Raw genomic sequence first — 25,459 nt, 5'->3', positions numbered from 1 at the left:
CAAAGTCCCTCCGATCAAACCAACAACCAAAAAGTTTTCTGTCCCAACAAAAGAAGCTCCAACACGTGCCCCTGTTCGACCTACGCTGCTCAGACCCACAAAGTTCAAGGACATGGACAACAACGTTAAGTCCCACCACAGACCTTTCCCACCGTTTGGTGAGACTGCACTGCGGGGAGCTTCGGTCCCAGCTAAGAGAACCGACATTCCCCAACAGGTACAACATGAAGATTCATGTTTGGGTCAACATGTCCAGAGATGTTTGTCCCGTCTTCCCAGTCTGTTTATCAGCCTTGACCATCATCAAAGTAAAATCTTTATATGCCTCTTTATTTTTGTCGTGTTTCATGACTAGTCGATCCTGCTTTAGGTCGACAGCCATGCACATTTTGATGATGCACAAGTTGGATGTCAGATTGGAAGTTGGTTCAAATCAGGCTAACAAGCTGACTGCGTTCTCATCTTTCCATATATCCTATCATTCTGACAACCTTCCCAACTTCTTTGTATGATATGATCCAGCGGTGCACATTGAAGCATGGCTTCACTGTTCTTTACTTGATCTCATACTAAAACTGGATCTTAAAACCTGAGCAGCTAGAGGACTCTGTTTTTCTTCTTTATGGAAACAGTTAAAGTAATGGTCAAACAAATGAGCATGGATTTCTATGGTTAAGAAACGTCTTTCTTAAAAACAGCTTCACAGAATCTAGAGAACTTTTGAGTCTTAACTTTATGACACTACATAGTTTGACCTCTTTTTTTAAGGTGAAAAATGTGTATGTTCAGGAGTTGATCAAGTTAAATGTGTTGCTGGTTAATGTTCTGTGAGGCTGTTGGTTTCTGTGTTATTTGGTCTTCAATGGATGAAACTAAACATGCTGAAGCATCAAGCTGTAATGTTTCCATCTTAAGGGATGGATATTTACCCTTTTTGGAAACTTGGCTTGTGAGCTTAAAACAGTGAAAATGGTTTAACAAAAGCATGAAAAGAAATTTCAGATGAGAAAAGTCAATAACTGTTAAAATTCTGCATCTGGCAAATTTTAAAGTCATTGATAATTCAATCCAAGCCTAATTGAAATTTCTTTTCTAAAATTAATTTTTACAGGTTTAAAATTGTGAGTTGCCAGTGAAACAAAAATGTGTCTGTCTGGCAATCACAATTTTATTTTGCTTTCCAATTTCTTCTTTTTTACTCATGATTTACAAGCAGATTATAAACTAACCCTGCTCTCAATCAAATCTGCTTACTTCCTCCCTGCTCACCACTTCCTGTCTACCTGACCAATCAGGATGTAGACACAGAATATTCTGAGGCTGGCCACACCCCTACAGAGACTGATTATTACTATGAAGAGATGGTCCCACAGCCAGACGGTGAGGTGGTTGGACAAGAAGAAATACCTGTACAGGTAAAAAGAAACGGACACACATCAAATCTAGCTTTTACATATCTTAGAGAATAAGATAGGATTAGGTTAGTAAAATCCAGGATCTCTAAAGTTAACCAATACAACTGAACCAACTGAATCAAATGAAAACGGTGTACCTGTATGACTGTGAGCCCAGTCTTAAGTAGATTAACAAAGTAGTAATACCTCTGTTCCTCTTTACTCTTCTAACACACACTAATCTATTAAAGGCACCGATGCCTTGTAACAAGATGTGAGAGAAAACGTGTTTTAAAAAAGAATGTACCACATTCATCTGCGTTTATCATCAGATATTTTTATGTGGTTCTCTTTTTCTCTAACAAGATTTGCTGTTTGTTCTCATCTCAAGAATCTTGGTTGATATTGTTGGCATCTTGAGATGAGAACAAAAATCTTGTGGAAAACAGGTCCACATGTGAGTATTTGATGTTCATATTTAACCACAGAAACAAAAGCAGATGAATATAATGCATTCTTGTTTGAAAGTACTTAACAGAACACAGTTGTTAATGAGTTACTTCGTTGTATTTATGTTTAGAAATAAGATGGGTATCTGACAGCTCATTTGCAACATAAAGCACGTTTGTATTTTTTTAGTTTGTTGGATTTATTTTGATATTACGTTTTAATGCTACAATGTTTAGCTATGTTTACTCGGGTAAAAACAACAAAAAGAAAAATCTAACATGTTTGTGTTCAAAAGGCTTTGAATGTGCTACATTCTGCCTGTTTATTTTTGAGAAAATGTAATATATATTCCCAATGGATTTTTATTTGTAGTATACCATGTATGGTAAGTACAGACGCAAGATACCGTTTTTGGCTTTGCATGGTACAGCAGATAGAAGAAGCCCGTTTTCACAAAGTTTGTTCTTATCTCTTCTGTGATATCTTGAACCTAAGTTAAGTTGATTAGAATGTACTTTTATTTTCAAACTCATAAATAAATATGAATACTCATGGATCGATAATGAAAGGCTTTGGTGAAAACCTGCTGCTGTTAGAGAATATTAAGTAATTGACATAAGACTTAAAGTGACAGGACACATCTGAAAAAGTCAGCCTGGATCAACATTAGGCACTATCTCTGAGCTCTACATGTCTTTTTTTGTCCTAATGTCACATTATATTTGCAAAAGGTAAGATTAATTTATTTGAATGTGCTCCTTTCTTTCATACCTTCTTGTTGTTGCTGTTCATCTTCTTTTACTAACATCTTTCCATCCTGCTCATCTCCTTACTGCTTCTTCCATCCTTTTCTTCCCTTGTTTAATTCTTCCTTTTCGGACCTCTGTATCCTTCCTATTGCGGCTTTACTGAACCCATCGTAGCCCCAGGTCGAACCAGCCTTGGTGGGAGAGGAGGTAGATGCCACCAAAGCGGGCGATGTTGGTGAAGAAGTCTTCACTGAGGAGTATGTGACTGGAGATGTGGGCCTTAAGGAATACGACTATGCCTACAGAGACTACAATGAGCCCTTACCAGAGACCGGAGAGGTCGATGCCTACATGGGGCCCGCCTTGTCCGCTGTGACGGATGAGGGAGGCGTAAGTCATTTTGCTGCTGAGGCAAAAAGAAAAATCAGTTTCAACCAACAAATTGTTTTCAGTGTCCTCCAAGATGATATTGAGTTTTTTACCTGTCACAGTTCAATACAGGAAAATATTTTTTAAATTTACTAAGTTTTTTTTAATGAGACAGAAATTCTTATTTGTAGTGGTTAACAACACCACACTTGCCTTTAAATTGTGTTCCCCCACCCCCTCTTTCCAAAACCTGCCATAGTAGCGATAATGTCAACAAGCTTTGTTTAATCGTTCACTATCGTCCACTTATCCGGGGTTGGGTCGCGGGGGCAGTAGCCTAAGCAGGGAGGCCCCGACTTTCCCCTCCCTAGCAACTTCGGCCAGCTGCTCCGAGGGAATCCCAAGGACTTCCCTGACCAGCTGAGAGACATAGTCCCTCAAGCGTGTCCTGGGTGTTCCCTTGAATCTTCTCCCAGTTGGACTTACCCAGAATACCTCACCAGAGGGTATCCTAACCAGATGCCCGAGCCACCTCAACTGGCTACTCGTGATGTGGAGGAGCAGCGGGTCTACACCGCTGAGCCCCTTCCGGATGACCGAGCTTCTCGCCCCATCTCTATGGGAGAGCCCAGACACTGTGGAAATAACTCATTTTGGCCGCTCGTATCTGCAGTCTCATTCTTTAGGTCACTACCCAAAGCTTGTGACCATAGATGAGGGTAGGAACGTAGATCAACTAGTAAATCAAGAGCTTCAGAATCGGTGACAAAGGGCAGCCTTGGCGGAGTCCAACTCTCACGGAAAACGAGCCTGACACTGTGGGAAATGCGTACCAAGCTCTGACACCGGTCATGCAGGGACCTAACCGCTCGTATCAGAGGGTCTTGTACCCCATACTCCGAAAGTACCCCCCACAGGGCCCCCCCAAGGTACGCGGTCGAACACCTTCAAATCCACAAAACACTTGTAGATTAGTTGGGAAAACTCCCACACACCCTCCAGGATGCCCTAAGGGTAAAGAGCCGGTCCAGTGTTCCAAAGCTAGAATGGAAACCATATTGCTCCTCCCTCTGTAGTTGGAACACATTCTGCGGTCCCCCTTTTAAACCCTCCCACTGTCTTTATGGGTGACCTCGCGAGGAAAGTTGACCATTGGGCAGGATTGATGGTTTATCCCTTGAGGTCCACGTGACGGGGGTGAGGTGGTGCTCACTCCTCACCCCCGTCACGTGGACCTCAAGGGATAAACCATCAACCCTGCTCAATGGTCAACTTTCCTCGCGGGGTCATACCCATTAGGACAGTGGGAGGGTTAAATAGAGGGACCACCACCCCGGTCTGCCAATCCAGTTGAACTGTCCCCGATGTCCATACGATATTGCTCTAGTTAAATTTTACTAAATAAAATTTGTTTTTTAAGCTAAAAATGTTCAACTTTAAATTTCAGTTGTTTCTACGGCAAGCTCAATCAGTCAAAGAGGAACACATATTTGAATGCAATTCAAGACCTTGAAGGTGTGTTAGTGGTTGAAACTGACTTTTTCAATGACAATAATGCTTTAGCTGTTACCAAAGTAAAAGCTGTTGGGAATACTAATAAATGTAAGCAGTAGCTCTCACATACACTGAAAAAAAGGCATTTTTAAGTAAAACTGTCAATAATGTCATTTTCTCAGTGTATGGCTTTTTATTGTTATTGCTAAGCTTTTTCATGCAATAAGTGTTGAAAAGTAATGGACCCGCTCGGTGGAAAACATAATAGTCAATGATGTTTGAAGGAAGGCTTTCATGCCTTTCACAACAACACAGGTTGTAAATTTGTTCTTTTACTATAATACAGGAAACGTTTTAGTTTATTTTCTTGGTGCCTGTCGTATATTTGAATGAACTAGACTTTTGTTTTGCTTTGCAGTTTCCTGTGTAAGTATGTTTATAATGACAGAACTATGTTCCTGGGTACTTGTGTTTTCCCTCAGGCCGCCTTTAGAGGCCAGAAAGGAGAAAAGGGAGAACCTGCTGTTTTGGAGCCTGTGAGTCGCAAATTCTCTTGAGCTTTTTATTTAGAGGGTCTGATTTTGTTAAATGATGAAAACTTTACTCCATCATAAGATATGAATTCTGGGTTTTTAAAGGAGCCAATAATTAGAAGTTAAAATTGGAGAAAGACTCCAAGGTTTTTGGCCAGTTATTTATTCAGCTCATATTTGAGAAGTATTCTGTTTTATTGTGTTTATATTTTAAATTATTTCCTATTATTAGATTTCTGCAAGGTGCATTCTGTTTTCTTTCTTTTTTTAATTCTCAGTTGTTTTATTTATTTTGTCCATTTTAGGGCATGTTAATAGAAGGTCCCCCAGGGCCTGAAGGGCCTGCAGTAAGTCCGTCATATTTATTTAGTCTTTATGAAAATTATTAGACCTTATGATTTTCCTCATTTCAACTGGTATTTTTAAGTTGCACTTCTACTCTGCTGAAAAATATAAAAATCCTACATTTCCTTTTCAAGGGACCGTCTGGACCACCTGGATCATCTGGACCTCCTGGTTCTGTGGGAGACCCTGGAGAGAGGGTAAGTAATATTTTCTTCTTTATTCTATTCAGGGCAGATTTGTGCATCAGTAGTTCTGAGGAATGTGTAATTACTGCTATTTTAGAGCTTTTTCTGCACTTCTGTCAGCTTCATCAATCCTCTTCACCCTGCAGGGTCCTCCTGGTAAAGCTGGTCTGCCTGGGGCTGATGGAGTCCCTGGACCTCCTGGAACCTCAGTCATGCTTCCTGTGAGTCACTTGTACCTTTTGATCATGGGTGTGATTCTGCATTTTCACTAGATTTAGTCGTTTTGTGTTTAACTCGGACTGATATATGGAATTTTCATTATGGTCGCTCAACCAAACAATTTGGTCAATCAGCTACATCTTACAAAGACATTTTGGGTTCTGTTTGTTAGTTTTTGTTGTTCAGTTATATTTTCTCCGATTCGACACACGGATCTGCTTCATATCTTCTGTTTTTCTTCCTTTCTTTGCAGTTCCGTTTTGGCAGGGCGGCGGCGATAAGGGTCCCGTTGTCTCTGCACAGGAGGCCCAGGCAGCCGCCATCTTGTCTCAGGCTAGGGTCAGTCAGAAACTTTTATGTCACCTGTTCACTGTGCACTTAGGGGATGTCTGATGCTTTACTGTTACCCAGTTAGAAATAGATTTATACCATTTTGGGCAGGTTTTATTTTTCCTTGCATAGAAAAAGCCATTTTAATTAGAAAAATGCACCAAAATACAAATTAAATTTGTGACAATTGAAACTTGGGCTGAAAGTTTAATACAGGCTGCTAACGTAAAACCTACAGAAAATATTTCTGATTTAGAAAGAAGATTTCTGCCACAGATTCCTGATAAACAGCCACATCATCACTATTGATTTAGAGATGTAACTTTCTTTAGATGGCACTGAAAGGACCTCCTGGACCAATGGGATTCACCGGGCGCCCTGGACCTGTGGTATGTTTCCCTTTGTTTTGTTGTTTATACCAAGAGGTTTTTTTTTATTGTTAACAATGTTTTACTCAACAGATTATTCATGAACTCTTTATTGTTATGTTTCATTGAACTGCGCCCGCCCAAAGATTTCAGACACATATATTTTTTTATGATTTTGTTTTGTGTTGCAAATGTAATTGTTTTCATTTAAATATGGATGTCAACAAATTAATTGTTTCATTTGTTGTAGGGAAGTCCAGGAAGCTCTGGGCTGAAGGGAGAAAGTGGAGATCCTGGTCCTCAGGTAAACCAGTCGCTTCTCCAAACTGGTGTTGATCATTTATACCGGCCACCAATCACAGACATTTGTTTGTTTGTTTGTTTTTAGGGCCCCAGAGGATCACAGGGGTTGCTGGGTCCTCCGGGTAAATCAGGAAGAAGAGTGAGTAGAAACAGCCACTTTGTTTCTGTTTAGTTTTTATTTGTTGTATTTGTTGTTATTAGGGCTGCAACAACGAATCGATAAATTCGATGAAAATCGATTACTAAAAGCGTTGGCAACGAATTGCGTCATCGATTCGTTGTGTTGCGCAACTCTTCCAAAAGCCCCCTCCCCTCCTGCCCGCCGTTGCGCGCAGACCGGTGCAGAGCCGGCAGGTGTTTGTAAGAGGAACATGGCAGAAGCAGCGAGACCCCCAAAAAGTAAAAATTTCTAAAGTTTGGGAGCATTTTCAGTTAAATCAGGCGAAGACATGCAACGTTTGTAGGTCAGACTTAGCATGGCACGGGGATACAACGGTGATGATGCAGCGTCTTAAACGCAAGCATGTCAGAATCATCAGCGAGGAAGGCGAGAGCTCGGTGTCCGGGTAAGTTAAAAACTTTTCAAAAGTGATTCACCCAAGCCCCGGATTATTACACAGGCTAGACATGCTCTAAGCTCGTTAAAAAAAGTCTATAAAATTGTAAGCGCGACGCTATTAGATAGGCGGGGGGGGGGGGACGGACTGGACTCGCGCCGCTGCGAACCGGTTCCGCCGTCACATTCCCGCAGAAACTGGTTGATCACACCGGGGCCAGACTACTAACATGTGGCTTCACAATGTCCTCAGAAGCGAAAACGCTTTTAAAAGGGAGGGAGGAGTCCTAACTGTTGCTGCAGGCGTGTTGTGTGAGAGTGCAGTTATATACTGGTTAATATATTTTTGGGTTCAGTTGCTTTCATGTGGCCTAATGTGAGTCTATTTGGGATCATTGGAATGATCAGCAGCATTTCTTGATGTGACTTTATGGCAGTTGCCCAGGGCATCATCACAAGGAGGATGGCATTCATTTACTTTTGTTTTATTTGGGGTTTTTTTCAGTCATTTTTGGAAATAGTGATTAATTTTGATTAATTCACAGCCTATGTTTAATTACATTTAAAAATTAGTTGTTTGACATCCCCAATTATAATAAATGTCTACAGATGAGATCAAACAAAACAGATGAGAATTGCCCTTAAAGAGCAAGTCACCCCCAAATAAACTTTTTTTTTTGCTGATAAACTAAATAAACGAGTGTCTAATCGTGCTGCAGACACGTATCGTCAATAATTTGGCACTTCAGTGCATCTTAGTTAAAATTTAAATATTCTGCCTAAAACTGGCAGTGTTGTGCCGTTGTCAGGTAAAAACTCTGCACTGTATTTTAATTTAAATCAGCCACCGCTATTGGCTAAGAAGTATGCTATGATGTAAACTGGTACATTATGATGTCACAATGCTGTCGTGAGCCTTAGTGTGTGTGTATTTGTTAGCGGCTCCGCCCTCTCGGTCTGCCAGGCAACAGCATGTGTTGCATTTTTCAAACATGAAGTGGGAGTGGAGTTAGACTCTGGTAGGGGTTGACTTGCTCTTTAAGCTGTTTAACTTGGACCAAGCATTTTAGGTCACAGATAGGTGTAGCTTAGGGTCTCTGTCTATACACCTTATAAGACAATTTAGGTGATGGCATGTTGTTTTTCTGCTATTGAACTGTTTTCTAATAATGTTGTGTTTAATAAAGTGAAGGAAAGAGAAAAATAACGTTTCCCTAGCAGTTTTTAAAAATGTCCCTATGTAATCCGATTAATCGTGTCGAGACCCCATCCGATTAATCGATTATCCAAATAATCGTTTGTTGCAGCCCTAGTTGTTATCACAGATTCTACACATGCTAACACAGAGATTATAATTTGTAACAAACACTTGTGTTTTTTCAGAGGTCCAGGATAGCTCTGTGTTTTTTTTTATAAGGTCGTTTTGGTCCTGTAATCTTTTTTTGCAAACACGACCAAACAGAATCTTATTTGGGTTGTTTTAGTTGGTAAAAACAAACTTTACATTTAAAGTTTGTTTTAAAACATTTTAATATTGTCTGCTTGTGCTCTCAGGGTCGCGCTGGTGCTGATGGGCCTCGGGGAATGCCCGGAGAGCCCGGATCTAAAGTAAAGTATTCACTCTGTTATCATATTTGTCAAATAAAAACACAGGTTATTCCCTAAATAATAATTATTTGTGTTTTTTATCTATTCTGTTTGGTGTAGTCGTTGTGCCTTATGGTTTGTGTGTTCGTCTCAGGGCGATCGTGGCTTTGATGGTCTTCCTGGTTTGCCTGGTGACAAAGGACACAGGGTAAGTTCTTGGTAATGTGTAATGTATCCATGTGATATCATCGACGCTTGAATAACTGTTTGGGTTTTTTGGAAGTAGATGAAGTTTTCTGTGTTCTGATTTCTTCTGCTTTGGATCTTGTCAGGGTGACCCGGGACCAATGGGACCACCAGGATCTCAAGGAGAAGATGGAGAGAGGGTATGCACTGAAACAGAAAAACATCTAAAATACTTCAGTAATCTTACTTTGTGTTACTTTATATCAGTTTTGTCAGCATTTATTCACTCTTGTTTCTGTTTGTAGGGAGACGATGGAGACGTCGGACCCAGGGGTCTCCCAGGTGAACCCGTGAGTGTTTCCATGGCAACCAAAGAGATTTAACAGCTCATTTTGATTTTTATTGGCTGTGCATATTTACACATAATTTATTCACATACCGTATTTTCCAGACTATAAGTTGCACTTTTTTTCATAGTCTGGCTGGTCCTGCGACTTATATACCAAAGTGACTTATGTACCAAATTATGTATACCGTGCTGCTGCGGGCCGGCTCCAGACCAGGAATGAGCTCCCCTGCCCCGCCATCACCTGCTGGAGACCGTTGCGCGCTGCTGCGGGCCGGCTCCGGTCCAGGTTTCAGCTCCTCTGCCCCGCTGGGAGGGTTTCAAACACCGCCATCACCTGCTGCAGCCTGTGGCGTGCGGGGTACTGCGGGCGCTCTCCCCACCCACTGGGAGGGTTTGAAACACCGCCATCTTCTGCTGGAGACCGTGGCGCGCTGCTGCGCCCTGATTGTTTATTCTGTTATTATTACCGGTACTTGTCTTGCAATGTGAAACGCTTGGTCTCAGATTTTGTAAGAAAAGTAATAAAGTTTCCCCCCAAAATGCGACTTATAGTGCGACTTATATATGTTTTTTTCTTCATTATACATTTTATGGCTGGTGCGACTTATACTGCGGAAAATACGGTAGTTGAATTTGAGAGTATTGTTTTAGACCTTGAGTTTTCCCTGTTACTGAGTTTTATCTTACCCTAGATGTGTTTCTGTCTTTGTCTTTAGGGACCCCGTGGTCTGCTCGGGCCTAAAGGTCCTCCAGGAATCTCTGGACCTCCTGTAAGTAAACCACACAACACCCACAGCCATGCCTGAAGCAACAGTCTGTATCCTGATATGACGGCCGGGAAAGCTACTGATCCAGAAATTAGGATGTGATGTTCTTCAGTTTCTGCTGAAGGGAGGATTCTGGCAGCCATTTTTGACATCTACGCCATATATTTATATCTAACAGAGCTGTTTAGTGTAGTGTGACTTTTTTGTTTTGTTTTTATCTTGTTTTCATGAATCAGAATAATACAGCAGAACTTTATAGATATTGATGTTCAAAATGATGGACTTTCTCATCACCAGTGTCTGATTTGCTGCGATTAAAGAATAAAAAGGGCATTTTCACTTTCTACCTGCAAAAAAGTGCTCTGATATAAACCAGTGAGGAAGTTGTTCACATGGGCAGCAAATGTTTTTTACTGTATGCTCTCTCTCTCTCCTTCCAGGGTGTACGAGGAAATGATGGCCCTCATGGTCCCAAAGGAAATTTGGTCAGTAATGGTTAAAGCTTCTTTCCGGAGTATTTCTCTTATCCGATGGCACCATCTAGTGGCTGACAAGCATATCACTCAAGAACGCTGTTCCTGTTTTTTTAAGATGGCGACTTCACATTTCTGTTTATAAATGTGCTTCTGTAGCGACAAACAGCAAAAACACGTTGTTTTACGAGTATTATTCTCCTTTGTGGTCTCACATATTTATATTTTAGAGACTTTCTTGTCCGTGAAAAGTTCCTCAACTCTGCATCAGCCGAGGTATTCCTTAAATTTGAAGCACGTACGCGGTAGTCTAACGCTATTGGTTAGTTCTGGTTGGCGCTCAGTTTCCTATTGCACGGCGCTCTGCAGGGCAGGGGGCGTGGTTAGCAAAAAAAAACAAAAAACAAGATGTATCGCTTACATTTTATCACAGGATGAGACAATCACTTTTACGGATTTCTGACAAGTTATACATCATTTCTGAAACGGGAAAACTCCGGAAAGCAACTTTAACATGTCATCATGAAATTATCAGATTATTTACAAGTAGGATCTGAACTGTACAACCAGTAATTTCATACATTTTACTACTCCTTTTGTACATTCCAGTCACTTTTTATTTTATCTCTCAGGGTCCTCAAGGTGAGCCCGGACCTCCAGGCCAGCAGGGAACTCCAGGAACTCAGGTGAGACAACCTACCTGCCATTTGATGTTTTTTAGGAGTAAGAAGCTGCATCACTGGTATCATTGCCTTTATGTGACAGACCGACGTTTCTGCAGTTTTATTGTTCCTGTGTTGCTGAAGAATCCCCAGCTCTAGTGTGCTCTATAGTAATTTACAGGCTGCATCCCCTTTGGGGAGAGCAGTGTGTCTTTTCTGCATTTGCATACGACGTTTAGAGTAAAGAATACATAATTGGTTTTATATTTGTTGTTTTTGCAGGGAATGCCAGGACCTCAGGGAGCTATTGGACCTCCAGGAGAGAAAGTAAGTAACCCAGAATTTGTGTCCTAGATACTAGAATTACATTAAAATGGTGAAATCCTCAACGACCCTGCTGCTAGTTCCAGATCTTCCTCATGTTTAACTATTGTCTTCATAAACCAGAGGCCCCAATAACAAAAATCTAAAATATCCATGAACCTTATTTTTCAGCTTGTATTTTGGACAAACCAGCAGCAGTATAGATGTTAAACTGGTTTCACAAAAAGAATAGAAATACTGATATCCACTAAGGAATGTGAGACTCTATATCCACTGGGTCTGGGAATGCTAGAAATTAGGATTAGTCTTGGATTATATAGTTAGTGTAATTTCCGGACTATAGAGCCCACCAACAAAAAAAAAGGTTTTCTACACACACCGCACTCAAATACAAGCTGCGGCACAGCAGCCACATGCAGGTCTCTGGCGCACAGCGCATGTACGGCCATAACATGAGATAATTAGACAGAAAGTCGCTACACGGAGGTTTTTCATCGTTGTTTTAATTCAACAAAACGAATTTTAAACACGGGTGAACGTGCCTGCAAGTTTAGAAAAGAGAACAGCACTGATAGCATTCATATTTCTGGATGGTTATAAAATAAAAACAGCACTGACACGTTATTACCGTAATTTGCATGTTTAGAAGAAAAGAACAGCGCTGACTCAGCATTAATAAGGCCTGGATGATTAGAAAATAAAAACTGCACACAAAACATGCCTGGTTAGTAAATAAAACACACTTGCCTACCAGAAGAAGTAATTCGCTCTCATCTTCCTCTTGCGCACTAAAGCCATTAAAGTCCTCTTCTTCAGTGTCGGAGTTGGACAGCCTCAGAAGAGCTTCGTCACATACCTTTTCTGTGGCGATGTCAGTGTCGCTGTCCGTGTTGCTGTCATCATCCCCGGGTGAAGCTGGCTTGAATGAGTTCTTCCCGCTGCCGTCTCCAGCGCCGAACCATGGATTCATTCATGCCAAGCTTACGTACGGCAGCACTGTTTCCCTCCTTTACTGCCAGATCAATGGCCTTCAGCTTAAATGCGGCATCATATGAACTCATACGTGTAGTTACCATGATGAGGGGGTATGGATCGTGCCGGCTGCTTGCATGTGCTAAATTAAAATGAGCACTTTCTTCGATTTCCACTTTTGACTTCCACCTGTTTCACTTTCTGCTAAAGCGCCCCCTAGTGGCAGGTGAAGGAAAATCTGCAGTAAAGCCGCACCTCATTATAAGCCGCAGGGTTCAAAGCGTGGGAAAAAAGTAGCGGCTTATAGTCCAGAAAATACGGTACTCGGATTAAGCTCATGACCACTTTGTGTTTCTTTCTAGGGTCCCACTGGAAAACCGGGTTTACCAGGAATGCCTGGAGCGGACGGCCCTCCTGTAAGTTTCCCTTTTAAAATATTAAATATGATTTTATGTATTTTTATTTGTCCAGAGACTTGAGCCCCATTTTCTGTTCTCAGGGTCACCCAGGAAAGGAGGGTCCATCAGGCACTAAAGGAAACCAGGTAGGTGTCGATTTAAACCACCTAATCTGTTTCATCCTAAACTTTTTTCTGTGTGTATTTAGAATAATTAGAGTAGATCTTTGTGGTTTTAGTTGTCTTATGCTTTTAACTCATCTTCCTGATCATCTCCAGGGTCCCAACGGTCCTCAAGGAGCCATCGGCTATCCTGGCCCTCGTGGCATCAAGGTCGGAACATTTATTTAATATTTTATCAAAATGTTCATAGATACCAACACATTTTCTGTTCATGTCACTTAATTATGAGTGGCTGCCGATATCCAATACTTTAAAAATGCATTCAAATAAGAAAACGGGGGAACACACCTGAGTTGTGCTCACCAGAGGTGGTCAGACTGCCGTGAGACCACATGCTGATGCGGTTGGCCCTGGGTTCCTCCTAATGTGAGACAATGTTGGACCCCATGGCTAAAGTGTGTCAGCAGTTTCTGCAAGAGCAAGGCATTGATGCTATAGACTGCTCCGCCCGTTTCCCAGACCCGAGTCCAGTTGAACACTTCTAGGACATCATGTCTCGCTCCATCCACCAACACCACGTTGCACCACAGACAGTCCAGGAGCTGGCAGATGTTTTAGTCCAGGTAGCAGCAGTAGCTCAGGAGGTTGAGGGGGTTGTCCAGTTATCAGAAGGTTGTAGCGGTGTGGATTGACTTCGTATTTATTAAATGATCAATAAGATGTGGTGTTTCATATAAATATGAAATATCAATCTGATTGATCTTTGAATATTTGAACTAACGTTCCTTTAGGTTCTTTGACTCTTCAGGGAACACACACTTCATATTCATTCAGACAGAGTCAAGGATATAGTTTATAAAAATGAGTTTAATTGTATTTTCTAAACTAATGATTAAACATGACAAAGTATGGATGATGGTTGTACAGGATAACAGATGATGAATGAGATGGTGGAATGTGAGCTACATGTTTCAGATGTCTGAGTTTTAAAATCAGTTTGGCTGTATGGTTTAATAAGCTAGATTGTTCATAAAACCATCCGATGCCATTTGTGCTGAGTCTACGCACCCTTGTATGAAGGTCCACGTGAGATCCAGGGGGTCAAGAGGTCAGGATGGAGACCTCCGAGTAGGGCTGCTCAATTAATCAAATTTTTATCCCAATTACGATCTGAGTTTTGAACGATTATAAAAACAAAACAAGCCGATTATTTGCTCCTCCCACTTGCGCTGCCCTGAGTTGCAAATGAAGCGCTCCTCCCACAGTGTTGCCAACTTAGCGACTTAAACGCTATTTCTAACAGCTTTTCAGACCCCCTTCTTGACTTTTTAAATCGTAAAAATACCTAGCGAACACCTCAGAAACATCTCTGGTAACCCTTAGCTACTTTCTGGATAACTGTCGTTGACATTTCTTGCAGGTTAGCTAAACACTCCGCCTGCGCTCCGGACCGTTCTTCAGGACATTAGGAAAGGGAATGATGTAGTGATGTGTCAGTCGCTAAAGAAACAGCTCTCAGAGCCGGTTCCCTGTTGGATTAAACAGAGTGAGTGACACACACCGTAACTGCGGGCTCCTGAGCTGCTAAAAACAGCTAAATGTGCGCGTGCTGCGTGCTAAACACACGTACAGCTTGCCCATGATTGCTGTGAAACCGGGTTGGGGGGGTGCAGCTGTGGTTGGGACAATTATTACATTAACTGATGGACCTGTAAATACATAGTTTATAAATAAGGTAGAAATAAGTTCCTCACTCTTGATAAATAATTACTAACCTCTCTGAGGACACGGTGCTAGTGCACGCTCCTACAGCACCTTGACATGACTAAATAAATGTTATACAACATTTTATGAACATCAATTTATTTGCATGTATTTATTATAAATGCCACTGTATAATTCTTGCTGTCAGTATTTGCAAGATATTGGTATTTGGGTCTGTACTGGTTAGACTTAAATGAGTTAAACCAAGGTCTATAGCCCTTGGGTCATAAACTATGAGCTATAAGTATATTGGTCTTTTTATACTGGGAATCAGGAGTTATTTTAGTGATCATCTTGTTATTTATTTTTGTCCGATTGTGCCCTGAGCAATTTTATGACAGAATAAAAACAAATAAAATCAACATAAATTGAAAAATCATCTTAAATAATCGAGATCTCTATTTCAGTCACAATAATCGTGATTATTATTTTTGTCATAATCGAGCAGCCCTACCTCCAAGCATGACCCATCTAGTCTGAGATACCTTCAGATGACGGCAGGAAGCTGGAGTGTCTATTTTGCATCTGAGGCTGTTGTGTCTGATGTCACTTGCAAGCTTTGCAGAGCAATGTTTTGACCTGAGGTCAGATAAGAGGGTGGTCCCAAATGCTTGTGTAACCGGATTACAGGATACAATAAGATAATTAAAAGAAAAAATAAACAAATGGGCCAATAATTAGGTTCGGGGAGAATTGGAGGTTGTTTAAGAATGACTGGAGTCACGGGTATAGCATGAAACGGTTTATATACTAAATTTTAATAATAATGGGAAATATAACACATAAAGATAACACACAAAAACAGATGAAAACAATCGACAATAGTAAAATGCTCGGTATGAGATTTGATCATATGAGTCACAAGTCAGCCGGCGTCAAGTCAAATCCCCACGCTTGGGGTGAAAGTCAGAGTCCGGTGGTGCGATTTTTTCCTACCGCACCGTTGAGATTGTTCACAGAAGAGAGCAGTCTGCTCTTCAGTTACTTGAGATGTCCTGGTTCGTTCAGTGGTTAAGGCTCGCCATCTCCCTCGTCAGGAAGAAATCCAGTTCTCGTTCCAAGTGAGTGATCATAGGAGTCGGGATCAAACCCAAGGAAAAAAAAACCCAGCCAACGCGCTCCAACGGTTCCCTCCTACAGAGGATTGGTTCACTCTGTCGTCTCCACACAAATCGCGTTGGTTCCAAGTTCCTAGCTCTTATTAGAAGGAGTCAAGTCCGCCTCTCCCTCTATCTATGCGGCACCCAAATCAGGGTTCTTCACGGCCTCGACCGTTGTTTTTTTTTTTTCTCTCTCTCTCTCTCTAACCGCTCAGTCTTTGCTTTCTGTATCTGCGTGCTGCACAGCCGTTTGTCTCTCCTCTCGCTCAGCTGCGTTGCACGGTTTTATTTCGCGGAGGCGGGACTTATTTCTCTCAGCCAATGAAATTTCAGATTCCCACCTGGACCAATAGTATACAGCTTTCCTCTTCTGTTTCTGTTAGTGATGTTCAAGATTCTTGTTTTAACCGATGTTTAATATTAAACTCGTTATTTTAGTTATTCACTCTTCCAATAATTCATTATGAAATTATCTATTAGTTAATTAGATATCTATTAATTAGTATTGTTAATTTCCTTAATTTATATTTTATATTTTATCTAAATTGAGGATGGATCATATTAGTAAGCCAATTAGTTAATACCTCATTAAGGTTCTAGCTTCTGGGTTACATCTGCTCACTGGTCGGCCTAAACCGAGTGAACTCTGAAGAACTAACTAGATCAGGAAGTGATCCTTGTCTATATCAAATGTTAACAAATCAGAATTTGACACGTTTAAAGGCGTTGCCAGACAGATGTGATGCATTCCTGGATGTGGGATGCAGTTTGTGTCTACAAGTAAATTTCTGGTAATTTTTGATGAAATATTTGACCTTTTGGTAAGTTACAAGGTTCAATCCTGGCTCCCACCAGAGAATGCTGCTGTTGTGTCCCTGGGCAAAACTCCTAACCCGCCTTGCTTGATGGTGGTGGTTGGAGAGACTGGTGGTGCCAGTGTGTGGCAGTCTCTGCCGTCAATGCGCCCCAGGGCAGCTGTGGCTACAATATAGCTCATCATCACCAGCGTGTGAATGAGTGAATGACCGATTATGTTGTGAGGTTGTAGAACCCTGTGAGGAGATCCCTCAAGAGACCATCCTCCACCTCATCAGGAGCATGCCCAAGAGTTGTAGAGATCGTACAAACGTGGAGGCCACACCCACTACTGAGCCTCATTTTCTTTTGTTTTAAGGACGTGACATCAAAGCTGGACCAGCCTGTTGTTTTTCCACTTTTATTTTGAGTACGACTCCAAATCCAGACCTCCGTGGGTTACGTTTGATTTCCATTGATAATTTTTGTGTTTGTTGTCGGCACGTTCAGCTAAAGAACATTCAGATCTAGTCTTATTTTTGTGTTACCTTTATTTTTTGAGCAGTGTATTAACTCATATACTGCCAATGATGACAAAAGTCAACATTTTAAATCCAACCGTTCACTGCCATTTGCATGTTTTTACTGTGTGGGCGTCGGACGAGCCCCCGCACCGTGAGAACAAACATCTCGGCTCTAAAGCCGATCTTCATCCGCGTACGTCACGTGATCAGGAAGCAGAACATCCAGGTGTTAGGAGATCGTTTTGGGCCGCTGCTGTAAAAAAACAAAAAGTGAGGAGCGAACTGGAAAAGCTTCTGCCGATCACAATTCAACAACGGATTATGAAAGAACGGATAACGGTCGAAACGCGCGGACTCTTCCTGATGTAAGAGGTGGGTCTCCGCTTTGTTTTGGCGTCGACATCATCCTAGCGCGCAACGTTCTGTGACTCTTAAAAAATGGCGAGAAACGCTGTCAGCGAATGAGTTAATGATATATTTTAGTTTTTTTCATGTCATATTTAAAAAGATTAAACCACCAAACATTTTGTTTTGATTGCAGGGAGTGCAAGGAATCCGCGGTCTAAAGGGTCACAAAGGAGAGAAGGTAACTCCTCCGTTACCGCTTAAAATCAGTCATGTGAAATGTCCTAAATATCCTCGATTGACAGATAACTGTTTTTGTTTGTAGGGAGAAGATGGCTTCCCAGGAATTAAGGGAGATTTTGGCATCAAGGGAGAGAGGGTAAAATAAATGATAGCTAATAAGTTTGTGGTGGATAAGATTAGATGATGTTTCAGTCCTGTTTCATGTTTGCTTTATTGTGACTGTTGTTATCTGATGTTCCTCACTGGTAGGGTGAGATTGGAGTTTCAGGGCCCAGAGGAGAAGATGGCCCAGAGGGACCAAAGGGTCGTGTTGGACCTCCTGGAGAACTCGGACCAATTGGGCTTGCTGGAGAGAAGGTACGACCGTTTAAATCAGAGAAGAATATAAAGATGAGCTCATTGTTTTACTTCCTTTTGTGGTTAATGGAAAAAAGGGTGACATTTTTTACTTTGTGGCATTTTAATTAGTTTTAAAAGAGGATGTCACATAATACAGGACTTCTGGTTTAACGTCACGGGCGTGCGTTGTGCTGACTGCAGTTCCTCTAACGACCACACGTGCGCGCTGCAGCTTTAAATCAAAAATAACTTTAGGCCCTAGGCCTTTTTTCTTTGGGCCCTGGCGCCTCCCAATCAGGGGCCTTTGGAGTTTCATGTCCCAAGTGTCAGTGGTTGTTTGCATTACCCGAGCACAGCTACAATCAAAACAGTTTAGATTGTAAACAAAGCTCTTTTTGGTTTGTGACACATTAAGATAAAATAATACTTGAACTTTATTTTAGAAGAGCTGCCCTGTGTGAACGTGCTGACAGGATGGAGGTTGTGAGTTCAAATTCCATTTAGAAAATTTAGTCAATTGTTTTATTTATTCCAGGGATCCTCATCTACATTTGTTCAAGGTTTTTTTTTTCAGCAGACACCAGTGAAGGCCAGATGCTCTTCTAAAATAAAGTTCAAACATCATTGTTTCTTAATTTATTACAATTTAAAATGGCCTTGTTTCCCATCTGGGCTGTTTGATTGTGGTTGTAGTTGTTTGGAGAATGTGGACAGTTGTAGATGTCTGGGACATGAAACTGTAGAGGCCCCCAGTTGGGGGGCGTTAGGGTTTAACAGGTTAAACAGGAACATTAAAGGTTGATAAATATTGATTAGTTTTATATGGTGATGTATATCAGTATCAACAGATGTGGAAAATAAGATAAGAATATGTCGCCCACCCCTGTTCTAAATGTTTTATTTTAGCTTTATTAAACTAAACATGTTTCCTCTAAATTTACTGCAGGACACAATAACACAACTACAGCATCTGAGAATAAAACTAGCTGCTTGTCTCCTTTTCTACCTAAACATTTACCTGAAACCCGCTAATAAACTTTTTGTGCATTTTATGACATCGTTGACATTTTTCCAGGGTAAACTTGGTGTACCTGGACTTCCTGGATACCCTGGAAGACAAGGACCCAAGGTAAATAAACACTTGTACATCAGAAGTTAGTTAATGTTTCTATAATTACTGATATAAAGATGTTTGTTTTTAGGGATCTCTTGGATTCCCTGGATTTCCTGGTTCTAATGGAGAGAAGGGAACGCGGGTGAGCTGTTATACTTGTTATCAAAGCAGGAGTTACCTTCCTGAAACATTAAAACTAGTGATGATTTTACCCAGACGTAGTTGTGCTTTATTAGTTTATAACTTGTTTTCTTTTTAAATCAGGGTGTTTCTGGAAAACAAGGACCAAGAGGACAAAGAGGACCAACGGTAAAGTTCTCATTTACTCAGAGCTCCTAGTCAGACCAGAGGAACTAAACAGAAGCTGATTTGTGTCGACATCATTTAGCACCAGTGCAGTTACAATTATAACCACTGGGGGTCAGCAGAGACGACCTTTGGTCAGTAACAGTTTAGGTGGTGTTGCACTGTGCTTACAATGATTCAATTCAAGTTTATTTATAAAGCGCCAAATCACGACCAGAGTCGTCTCAAGGACCTTCACACAGTAAACATTCCAATCCAGGTCAGTTCATTAAGCCAATCAGAAAAAAGTTTCCTATATAAGGAACCCAGCAGGTTGCATCGAGTCACTGACTAGTGTCAGAGTCTTTACAGCAATCCTCATACTAAGCAAGCATGCAACGACAGTGGAGAGGAAAACTCCCTTTTAACAGGAAGAAACCTCCAGAGAATCCTGGCTCAGTGTAAGCAGCCATCCACCACGACTCACTGGGGATCGAGAAGACAGAGCACGCACACACACACACACACACACGTTACATTGTGATTTCTTAGTAAATAGTCTATTTGGTGAGAGATAAACTTTATTGTATTTCTCCTAGTGAATCTATAATTAAACGGGTAAACTAGTAGTAGCACGTCATGGTTTAATGTGTTAATTTGGTTGCATTTATAATTTATTTTTCTGGATCAGGAAATCTATTTTAATTCTTGTCTGTGATCACCAGGGTCCTCGAGGGCAGAGAGGACCGAGGGGATCAACAGGAAAACTAGGAGCAAAGGTTTGTCTAAACATCGAAACACCCAGGCTTAGCAACGTTCTACAAATGTACGCTTTTCCCTTTTATCAAATCTTCATATGAATAATTTCTTATTTATACAATAATCTAAAAGTATTTTTGTGTGTCAAACAGACCTAAAATATTATATTTCCTCATAGGGAACGTCTGGAAGTGACGGCCCTCCTGGTCCTCCTGGAGAGAGGGTGAGTTCTTATTTGCTGCTACAGGAAATCATGAAACGTTTTAATTAGGTTATAATTTATGTTCTAATTTTATACGATGTCGTGGTCTGATCAGGGATTACCCGGACCTCAAGGAGCCAACGGCTTCCCCGGACCAAAGGGACCTCCAGTAAGTCTGGTTTCTGCTTTTTGCTGCTGAAGACTTAGGTTATTGTTTTGAAATGGGAGCTGAAGTTTTTGGGGAATTAAGGAAAACTAATACTTCACAGGGACCACCAGGAAAGGACGGACTGCCTGGACATCCTGGACAGAGAGGAGAAGTCGTAAGTTTGTAGATAAACTTAGTTAAAGGTGTTCTGCTGCATCTTTAGGTTCACCAAGTCTTCTTCTACAGGGGTTCCAAGGTAAAGTGGGTCCACCTGGGCCTCCTGGAGTTGTAGGGCCTCAGGTGGGTTAATCCATCCGGTTCCATCATTTCACAGCTTTTGCAACAACGCTGTCATATTTAGTCTTTTCCCTCCATCCTCCTAGGGTCCATCAGGTGAAACGGGCCCCATGGGTGAGCGTGGGCACCTTGGACCTCCAGGCAGTAGCGGTTTTAGGCACGGGCAGACAGGGCAGTTGCCCGGGGCGGCATTTTTTCATGACACAAAAGGGGCGCACAAGCGCGGAGTAAAAAAAAAAAAAAAACAGGAAATCTGCGCCGCACCGAGGTTTTCTATTATCTGTCATATGACAGTGTCTGGATTGGAAACAGCAAGTTGGCGCCCCCTGCAGCTGCAGGCGCTGAACGTTCACGTGCTCCGTGTGTCTATGAAGAACAGGAAGGGGAGGGGTGCGGCGGGGGAATTCACCTCTGCGTCTTTCCCAAATAAATGAGCGGGTAGGGGCTGAATCAACTGTATTAAGATGGCTAAAGTCAATCACATCTTAACGTTCTTCCATATTTCATTCATAATATCATAAACACAGGCCTATCATTCTTTCAGGTTTCTCTGAATTGTGTGAAATGGCCGAATAAAAAAAGGAAAAACAAAATGATTTTGTGGTCACCCCCCCATCAAGGTCAAACTGTTTAGTCCTGACTAAAGGAAACTTATTGAGTCAAGAGCCAAACAGAAAAGATGAACATAAAAAAGCTAAAACCACCAGGTGCCCCATTCAGGGGGAAAAAAAGAAAAAAGAGGAGAAAGATAAAGGTATGTAGCTCTCATGATGCATGTTTTCAATTATTTGAACCAGTTAACTGGGATTTTAACGGTTAAATGCGGTCAACTAATTGCTAACAGAGCTAATAGGGCTGAAATATTGAAACAAATATTCAAATGGTTTGAAAAAAGTCCTTGAATCGTTTTTTACTGATTCAAACTAGGATTTGTTAAATGCTCACTGCAGCCCGTGGCCTGCCTGAACAACAACAAACACATGTTGATCATGTTCACATAATAATAAATAAAACAATTCTACAAGCTGAAGAAAACACCCCAGTCACCACTAACTATCCTGTTTATTTATTGCAGATGGCTGCACTGATTATTTTTTACATGATTTGTTCTGTAAAAGTTGGCATTTTTGGTAATCTACAGTTTTTTATGTCAGTTTAAATTACAATTTCAGAGGCAATTCTAAAATATTATGGATCATGAGATCTATTGGAGATCTACCCCAACTTTTGGACTGCTCTGCCAGTCACTGTGGCTCAAGCTGAGAGGAGCTTTTCAAAACTTGATCAAGTCATGCCTGAGGTCACCTATGTTTCAGGGGCGGCTCACTAACCTGGCTCTGATTAGTATCAATCACTCAGTAGGGGAGCAGATTTCATGTGATGACATTATTGATGATGTTGCATCAAGGTTAGGTTTTAATTTTAGTTTGTGTTTTCTATTCTAAGTGCAATGCTGTAGTGATTATCTTTAGTTTGTTATGTGTGAAATATTTTTGCTATTTAGAATATTTATTATCTATTATGTTCATATATTCTTAATATTTAGTTATTGTTTGTTTTTGTATAGTTGATTCTATATATTTTGATACAGTATATAATGTATAGTGATTTACATTCTGACAACTTCATAGTAATTAATGTAAATATGTGCAACTTAGAAAAATTAATGTTCAATAGTTGTTCTAATAAAACATGCCTGTTTGTAGAAAACATGCGTGTGTTCATGCAGGTGGGGTGGTGGTGGTGGTGGTGGTGGGGGGGGGGGGGGCGCTCAAAGGGGGCCTCGCCCGGGGAGTAATTCGATGTAGAACCGCCACTGCCTCCAGGTCCTCCAGGAGAGCAGGGACTTTCTGGTCCGTCAGGAAAAGAGGGCACCAAGGGAGACCCCGGACCTCCAGGAGGCCCTGGTAAAGATGGGCCTCCTGGTCTGAGAGGATTCCCTGGAGAGAGAGGACTTCCTGGAACCCCTGTGAGTGAAACGAGTTCAGACCATCCGAGTTTGATGCTTTATGTTTCTCTAGAGGGTTTAGTGGAGCTCAGGTGAAACCGTGATGAGATCTTTTGATGTTTCCTTCCAGGGTGGTGGAGGACTGAAGGGAAGCGAAGGACCTGCTGGACCTCCTGGACCTGCTGTATGTTTTGAACAATCTCATGAAACTTATCCCTCAGGCTTCGTTAGGGACTTTTTTGTCCATTTGGGCAGTTTTTTGTTTTTCGTTTTGACACCATTTCACCACCGTTTGTGCATACGGTAAAAAAATGTTGTCGCAAAACCGCTCTCTGGACAAATTTGGAATTTTTAAAATAGACCAAGGGAACACTATGAAAGAAACACTTGAGACTTTAGAGGACAAAAACATCCGCTTGTAATAGTGGCTATAAAAAAAAATTACTTTTTTTCACACACCTGTTGAACAACTTCAGCCCTGCTAAAACATAAAAAAAAAATTCAGTCATTTTGAGGCTTTTAACCCTTGAAATGCTAGTTTAAATACTCAGTCATTGATGTAATTTATGAAGAAGAAAAAAACACTAAAACTGAGTTATTTTCTAAAAAAGACATTTTTTTTTGCCTGGGGGTGTTTAGTTCCAATCAGTCTTGATTATGTTATGAAATATCTAAAATTTAGAATTTTTTACATTTATAGTTTTTACATAGCAACAGATTTAAAATTCACTATACACTCGAGCCATTAGAGGCAAAAACGTCCCATTGACTTCAATGCAAACCACAGTTTTTGATCCTGCATCATCTGCAGCAAATAGTCATGCTTTCTGTGATGTTATGGTTTCATTTTGGACAAAAGTAGTCAAATTTATGATTTTTACTGTTCACCACCAAATTCTGTCATTTCTCCATACGTTGCCCAGGCGAGAAAGCTAAAAAAACCCTTACAAGCGGACGTTTTTGCCCTCTAATGACTCTTTTGTATGAAAGTTAAAGTGAAGCCTGAGGGTTAAGGTCGTTTCTGTCAGAGTCAGGCTGATGTTGATGTCAGAAGACCCAATCAAAGGTAGAAGTACTCGCTCACTGTTAAGTGTACCAACATGTGTACTTTCTAGGGTTCTCCTGGTGAGAGAGGTTCTGCTGGAACCGCTGGACCTGTGGGACCTCCTGGCAGACCAGGTCCTCAAGGACCACCAGGACAAGCTGGAGAGAAGGGTGTTCCAGTGAGTTATCAGGACGTTTTTAATCAGTAACACAAACCTAAAATATATCCTTTAACTCGGCGTGGCGAGCCAAAGACGGAATAACTTCAGACGTTCTCCTTTACAGGGCGAGAAAGGCCCCATTGGCCCAGCAGGGCGGGATGGAGTCCAGGGTCCAGTGGGTCTGCCCGGCCCTGCTGGATCACCTGGAGTACCTGGAGAGGATGGAGATAAGGTGAGTAACTCCACATGACCGTCCCAAGACTTTAGTCACAGTCGACACAAAACCGACTTCTACATTATTTTAGTTATGGGACATTTTAGATCCTAATTATAGATATTCCTTATTAAATCCTTTACAATGTTCATTATGTCCTCTTTTTAAATATTAAACGAGGTTCCTTTTGCTTCGGACATGAAGGTGTTTCTAGTTACCTTTACATGTTTCGACCGTCGTCTGCGGTCTTCTTCAGAAGTGTCACAGGTGTTTGTGTGACTCGTCTATCAGCTGTTCTTCCGGTGGGCGTGGCCAAGCCGGATCTGTCAGATCCGCCGGGACGGTCACGCCCACCTCCGCTGGCTGGTCTTTGGAGAAGGGAATCCCAGGTGCGAGACAGCTGATAGGCCCCCTCGTCTCTGTTCATGTTCCCGTTTCCTTATTTCTGTTGCCTCACAAGGACAACAACAAAAAAGCAGAGGAGCAAACCCTCAAGTCAGCCATGTCAGATCGTTGCAAACAAAATAATCACATCATGGACTTGGATCAAGGGAAAATTATCAACACCGAGAACAACCGGTTCAAACGTTGGGTCAGGGAGGCAATAGAAATGAGGAAACGGGAGCATGAACAGAGACGAGGGAGCCTATCAGCTGTCTCGCACCTGGGATTCCCTTCTCCAAAGACCAGCCCGCTCCGGGTTGGCCACGCCCACCGGAAGAACAGCTGATAAAGACGCGTCACACAAACATCTGTGAGACTTCTGAAGAAGACCGCAGACAACAGTCGAAACTAGAAACACCTTCATGTCCGAAGCAAAAAGAACCTCCTCTAATATTTCTTATTAAATATTCTAAATGAACGTGCATCTATTATCCTGACCAATAATAGTCGTATGTGCTCAAACTTTGATAAAACGTGTCTTCAGGGTGAAGTTGGAGAACACGGTCAGAAGGGAGCCAAGGGGGGGAAAGGAGAGCATGTGAGTGACTTAGTGAAGCCCTCGTGTGTCGTATTATTATTATTAATAATATTCATGTTT

At 41.5% G+C, this 25,459-nt stretch overlaps 1 protein-coding gene across 1 annotated transcript in view; it reads left to right on the top strand.

Annotated features, from left to right (window-relative positions):
* Window positions 1-6: 6 nt before the first annotated feature.
* The window catches only part of LOC129164611 (collagen alpha-2(XI) chain), a 30,193-nt gene continuing 4,740 nt past the window's right edge, over window positions 7-25,459 (top strand). Inside the window, 40 exon segments of the mRNA XM_070547905.1 lie at window positions 7-217; window positions 1,296-1,415; window positions 2,768-2,983; window positions 4,939-4,992; window positions 5,295-5,336; window positions 5,469-5,531; window positions 5,666-5,740; window positions 5,992-6,001; window positions 6,004-6,077; window positions 6,401-6,457; window positions 6,687-6,740; window positions 6,825-6,878; window positions 8,850-8,903; window positions 9,037-9,090; window positions 9,215-9,268; window positions 9,374-9,418; window positions 10,134-10,187; window positions 10,625-10,669; window positions 11,290-11,343; window positions 11,602-11,646; window positions 12,978-13,031; window positions 13,115-13,159; window positions 13,292-13,345; window positions 17,860-17,904; window positions 17,989-18,042; window positions 18,156-18,263; window positions 19,321-19,374; window positions 19,448-19,501; window positions 19,624-19,668; window positions 20,370-20,423; window positions 20,582-20,626; window positions 20,721-20,774; window positions 20,875-20,928; window positions 21,000-21,053; window positions 21,137-21,191; window positions 22,877-23,019; window positions 23,129-23,182; window positions 24,114-24,221; window positions 24,328-24,435; window positions 25,346-25,399. Of these exon segments, the coding sequence (XP_070404006.1) occupies window positions 113-217; window positions 1,296-1,415; window positions 2,768-2,983; window positions 4,939-4,992; window positions 5,295-5,336; window positions 5,469-5,531; window positions 5,666-5,740; window positions 5,992-6,001; window positions 6,004-6,077; window positions 6,401-6,457; window positions 6,687-6,740; window positions 6,825-6,878; window positions 8,850-8,903; window positions 9,037-9,090; window positions 9,215-9,268; window positions 9,374-9,418; window positions 10,134-10,187; window positions 10,625-10,669; window positions 11,290-11,343; window positions 11,602-11,646; window positions 12,978-13,031; window positions 13,115-13,159; window positions 13,292-13,345; window positions 17,860-17,904; window positions 17,989-18,042; window positions 18,156-18,263; window positions 19,321-19,374; window positions 19,448-19,501; window positions 19,624-19,668; window positions 20,370-20,423; window positions 20,582-20,626; window positions 20,721-20,774; window positions 20,875-20,928; window positions 21,000-21,053; window positions 21,137-21,191; window positions 22,877-23,019; window positions 23,129-23,182; window positions 24,114-24,221; window positions 24,328-24,435; window positions 25,346-25,399 (2,625 nt within the window). The 5' untranslated portion in view covers window positions 7-112.

Source organism: Nothobranchius furzeri, unplaced genomic scaffold, assembly GCF_043380555.1.
Source record: "Nothobranchius furzeri strain GRZ-AD unplaced genomic scaffold, NfurGRZ-RIMD1 Scf125, whole genome shotgun sequence".
Classification (NCBI taxonomy): Eukaryota; Metazoa; Chordata; class Actinopteri; order Cyprinodontiformes; family Nothobranchiidae; genus Nothobranchius; species Nothobranchius furzeri.
Note: the sequence above shows the minus strand (reverse complement) of the source record. Positions and strands in the feature narration are given on the sequence as shown.